Source organism: Ochlerotatus camptorhynchus, unplaced genomic scaffold (genome assembly GCF_037179485.1).
Source record: "Ochlerotatus camptorhynchus isolate MF236.1 unplaced genomic scaffold, CSIRO-AGI_Acam_v1.1 ptg000149l, whole genome shotgun sequence".
Lineage (NCBI taxonomy): Eukaryota > Metazoa > Arthropoda > Insecta > Diptera > Culicidae > Ochlerotatus > Ochlerotatus camptorhynchus.
Window position 1 is genome coordinate 200,001 of NW_027040639.1, and position 5,323 is coordinate 205,323.

At 41.0% G+C, this 5,323-nt stretch overlaps 1 protein-coding gene across 1 annotated transcript in view; it reads left to right on the forward strand.

Annotated features, from left to right (window-relative positions):
• LOC135701051 (uncharacterized) overlaps positions 1 to 3,252 on the forward strand; it is a 26,940-nt gene extending 23,688 nt beyond the window's left edge. The window contains exon 5 of the mRNA XM_065221757.1: positions 2,665 to 3,252. Coding sequence (XP_065077829.1) covers positions 2,665 to 3,100 — 436 coding nt within the window. The 3' untranslated portion in view covers positions 3,101 to 3,252. The remainder of the gene's footprint in view (positions 1 to 2,664) is intronic.
• Positions 3,253 to 5,323: the final 2,071 nt, after the last annotated feature.

Genomic DNA, 5,323 nt, shown 5'->3' on the forward strand with positions numbered 1-5,323 from the left:
TCTCTTTTGTTTTCTGAAGTTTACGGAGCTTCCCTTAGGTTTTCCTGATGATGTTCCTGGAATTGTTTAGAAATTAATGGAACTGCCCAAAAGACCTTTAAATTTCCATTTAAACATGGATCTTCTGTGTAGCTTTCTTAATGTTTTTAAGTTCATTCCCTAAAGTTTTTTTACTATCCTTAAATTTTCGGAACTTTTTGATGCTTTCCTCTATTTTACTGAAATAAATAAACCTCCCTCAAGTTCTCACAGTTTTCCTAATATTCATAGGACTGCACCAATATTTTCAGAACTTACCCGAAGTTCACGTAACTTACTCATACGTCATTAAGCTTTAATTTTCCTGAATTTAATGGAACTGCCCTGAAGCTCTTGATCTTCGCTGAAGTAAATTTTCCTGAAATCTATTCGACCAACCGAGCTTGAGACATTCACAAGCTAAATTATATAATCTACAACTTAGATTTTTTTTACAGCAGTCAGTATTTTTTACTGGATTTTTGGATTACTGAAAACCTCGGTAAAAATTCAAATGACTGTTATTCGTAAATATTGGATAAAACCGACAAATTTTATTTTTCAACATTACACGGGGTTAACAGAAGTAAGTCTGTAAATAGAGTTCCGCAATTCAAAACTTGGTAAAAATTACTGACTCGATAAGTGTGTAGTAATCCAGATGGGCATCCGAAAATGCCTTTTTGCCTTTTGGTGCGCAACTTTTATAAGATGAGCATACGAAGATCGATATTTCAATTATTTTTACGAATTGACCACTTTTATGGAAGATCCGGATCTCCCAGAGGACAGTTTCGTGACCACCAGTGTGCGCGTGCTGGTCCCAGATTCAAATTAATTCATGCAGCATCACAACAAGTGATTAAAAAAAATCGCTGGGCTCTTCGGATCTTCCGGAGGACCTGAGTCTGTAGTTGGATCTTAACCTTCAATATTCAGTCTTCGTGATTAGGTATATCAATACTGTCGAAAAAAAAACAATCACGAAGCTCTGTGATCGATTTCAGTTCGAAGTTCGACGATAAGTTTAGCAACTATCGGTGCGAAAGCCGAAAACATAAATTCACAATCGTGATAGCACCGACCGGTGCGGAAACAAGTTTCTATCTAAAATAGCAATGGCTAAAGTTGTCAAACTAGCAGCCCGAATAGCAACGCATTGGTGCGGGTGCTCTTATTACACAACTTACAAATTCCCATCGGGAGTGGTCATATTTTTCGATTATCTACAGATCTGAACTCATTTACAACTGAATTAACTTCACATTAAAAATCCAGACGATCATAACCGCTGACACAATTTTATAAATCTTAAATTTTCTCACACAAAATATAGAGAAACACCCGTTCGATCACTGCAAAATTGATACAAAAAACAAAACATTCGACGTGGATGACGATTTTACCGCAGGGGTGGATACATTAATCAAGAAGGATGAAAATATTTTCCTTTTCCTATGCTTCAAGGTGAAAATTTCCACCCTCATTACTTTTTTGATGGTTCCCCTATTAACCGCTAGAGGCTGACACGATCGCTACACTATAGGCTGTTTCTATGCACCACCAATGTAGAGGTTCATCCAGGTTCTTGATTTAAAAGTTTGTTTTACTATGGCCCTTGATTTTTTTTCCGTATTCCAAGATCTTAGTTTCTTAATCCGTTTCCAAGTCTGACATCAGATAAATTACTAATGACCCGCAACCTTGGTTTTTGTTTTAAAACTGGGGTCTTACACAAAACCAAAGCAAAAAAAAATCATGGTGCACAACGTTGTTTAGAATATTGTAAATATTCATAAGCCAGCAAATCGTCAAAACTTAAATGATCCAGAATCTTATTTTTTAAGCCACGTGAGCTTAGTCCACAATTTTCAAAATTTTCCAAATTACGAAACCTTGAAACTGAAATACGTCCCCGAGCTGGCCATATCCGTACCTTGGATCTTTAAAAAATGGGTCTAGACCAAGATCTTTCCCCCTGGATTTATTAAATTGTTCAAATAGAATCCTTTTTTTCAAGTTCTAATCTTTAAATTCAATGCTTCATTTTCGTACATGATTGGTGCTATCATTGTAGTTTGTAATACAGGTATCAATAAAGATTACGGAATATTTTACTGAATTTAAAGAAAATTACTTAAAATTCCCTAAGTTTACAGATCACAAATGGAATTCCCTTAGATTCCCTGATTTTCCAGGGTTTAACAGGTAGTCGACAACCTGTTAAAGACTTTTAAAGTAGATCTCGAAATGACTGCTTGGACACACCCGGCAGTAGTGAGCGTGTGAACTTGTGTGCATTTACCTGTTTAGTCCCTGGACTTGTCCTTGGACTTAACTGTACTCACCTTCGAAGTCATCCAGATCATTTTTCCGAAGATGATGGGCCTTAATGTGACTACTAGAATGGTTTGTTAAGCTGCGTGTAAAGTTCCATGGCACTAGGCTTAGTACTGTCAGAAACAGCAACCAGCAGTACATTTATTGATTGGACTAAACAACATTAATTAGAATATTGAAATGTAGTTGTAAAAGTAAATTATCTCTGGAATTGAATTTATGGGAAATGTTCCCCAACCACCGACCAATCACCGCCAGCTATTCCATCAATCAATCAATCTCTTTACTTTCTTCATTTTCTCACAGGGCCATCCTGTCCACGTTTGCCACCATCCTGCAGCTCCTCCACTGGACCCTGTTCGTGGCCAGTCGGTACAACTTGCTGTACGCGCTCAGCTGGTGCGGTTTGACCATATTTGCCGTTTTCGTGTGCTTCCGGTATCGATCGATAACACTACTTTCCGGTAGCGGTGGCAGCAACAGCATCTCGAAAGTGCTACGTCATCGTCATGAACAGCCGCATAACCTGCCGCGACCGCCACCCGAGGAACCGGCACCGTGGCAGAATGGGTATAATCAACTGCACACGCCCACTGCCGCCCACAATAACCATCATCATCATCAGCTGCAGCAGCAGCAGCAACAGAAGGATAATCAAAAACACTCGCTCACGCCAGTTGCCGAAGAGGAGGACGATGATTCTGATGGTGTGAGGGTGGTGGTGGGTGGTGACCATCAGTAGCTAGTGCCAGGCGGGCAAGGGTTAAATGGGGTGGAAAGCAGAGCTTTTAATGCCTTAATGGCGAAGGTTGTGAGTTGTGATTAATCGCGAAATGCGTTCCAAGTGTGATATGGCTCTTTTAGCGTGGAGCGGTTTCACAATTTACTGTTGTAGAAATACTGTTTCTAGCTTTAACATTAAGTAGAGTTGAATTTTAGGAGTGCAGTTTGTTTTGTTACTTCCGGAATGTGATTATCACACTCAGTCCGAATATGGCAAACGCTTGTTTTGAAGTATTCGAGGACCTGTGGCAAATGAAGGGCCATTTATTTATTCATTTACGATCACCGCCTTCGACTAAGTCGCACAGACTGAACTACTTAATACTATTTTCTAGACTTAATTCCTAATCCTATGTGAAAATACAGTTTTCGACATGTTAAAATCGAATTTGTCGTCAACTTCAATAAAAGCCCGGAGACACGAATCAAGAGGATTGTGATGCCCATAGTTCGTCCTGTGGTACGGAATTGCCAGTAGAGGTGAACTTCGGAAGCGACGTGGAGGAATGTTGATCGGTATCTGCTCAAGAAGTGCAGGACAGTCAATACCTCCTGTGATGACATCAAACACGAACAAACGCTGCAATCGGCATCGGTCGGCGTAGAGCGAATCGTATGAATTTCCTCTGCACACGCTCAATTGCTAAGATCTGCGTCGCGTAGAATGGTGTCCATACAGGAGCTGCATACTCCAGGATACTTCGCACTAACGAAACATATAACGTGTTGATAGCGTACACATCAGTAAAATCTGAAGCATGTCGACGAATAAATCCGAGTGCAGAAAATGATTTGGCGCTTATAATAGCTACATGTTTGTTCAACTTCAATTTTGAGTCAATAGTAACGCCCAGATCACAAATCGATAGAACTCGCTCCAGTATGACGGATTCCGTTTTAAATTGATGGACGGGCCTGGTGCGTCGCGTAAACGAAATAACTTTGCATTTGTCCCTGTTCACGCACATTCCATTATCGCTACACTAAACGAGCATAACGTTTATGTCCTCTTGCAACGCCATGCAGTCTTCTGAAGAAGTGAAGACACGATAAATCTTCAAGTCGTCGGCAAAAGAAAGGTTAAAAGAAGAGAGCACCATACACAAGTCATTTACGAAGATATTGAAGATCAGCGGCCCAAGAACGCTTCCTTGGGGTACACCGGACGTGATGTTGAACGGCTGGGAGTGTGCCGCATTCACTACAACACAATCGGTTCTGTCCGACAGGTACGAGAACAACCACTGCGTTATCCAGCGAAACCCCATGTGTACCATTTTGTCTATTACCAAGATATGTGGTACAGTGTCGAAGGCCTTGCGAAATCTATATAAATCGAATCAACTTGTTGTCCATGTTCAACTTCGTGAGACAAGGTGTTGACGTAACACATCAGATTTGTAGTCGTGGAGCGTTTTTTCATGAAACCATGTTGGCTGCCGGAGATTAATGAAGATACGGCGTTATACAGAGCGTTATGCACCAGTTTTTCGAAAATTTTGCTCAAGCAACACAAGACAGAAACACCTCGATAGTTCGTGACTCGATTACAGTTGCCGGATTTGTAGATTGGAATGATAGAAGCTGATTTCCAAGCCACTGGGAACATCCTGTCATGCAGCGAACGGTTGAATAGAGATGTTATGGGAGATGCAAGTGCGGTGGAGCAATTCTTCAGCAGCAAGGGTGGTATACCGTCCATTCCAGGTCCTTTATCAACGTCGAGTTCTTCAATGGCTTTCACCACTTCGACAACGGAAAACTGAACGTCGGGTTGATTTATGTCTGGTGAAGCAATATGGGCAAAGCGGTTGAAGCGAGGAACAGGCGATGATTTGCTAAATACGCTCTCGAAGAACTTGGCGAATAGGCTTGCTGCTTCCGAATTAGAGCTAACGATGGTTTCGTCGTATTCAACGTTAGTTGGAATGTGAGTAGCCGATTTTTGGCTTCTGACAAAATTCCAGAAACATGAAGGATTTTGCTTGACATCTTATTGAATCTTAGCCATGTAACTTTCATACGTGGAAAAGAGCAGTGCCTTGAACGTTGTTTCCACTTCCTGAAGGTTATTCCGCTCACTATCGGACTTCATCAGAAAGAAACGGCTGCGTGCTTTCCTGAGGACATTTCGTAGATGACGTAGTTCAGAGGTCCACCATGGCTTGTTGTAGACTGAAGA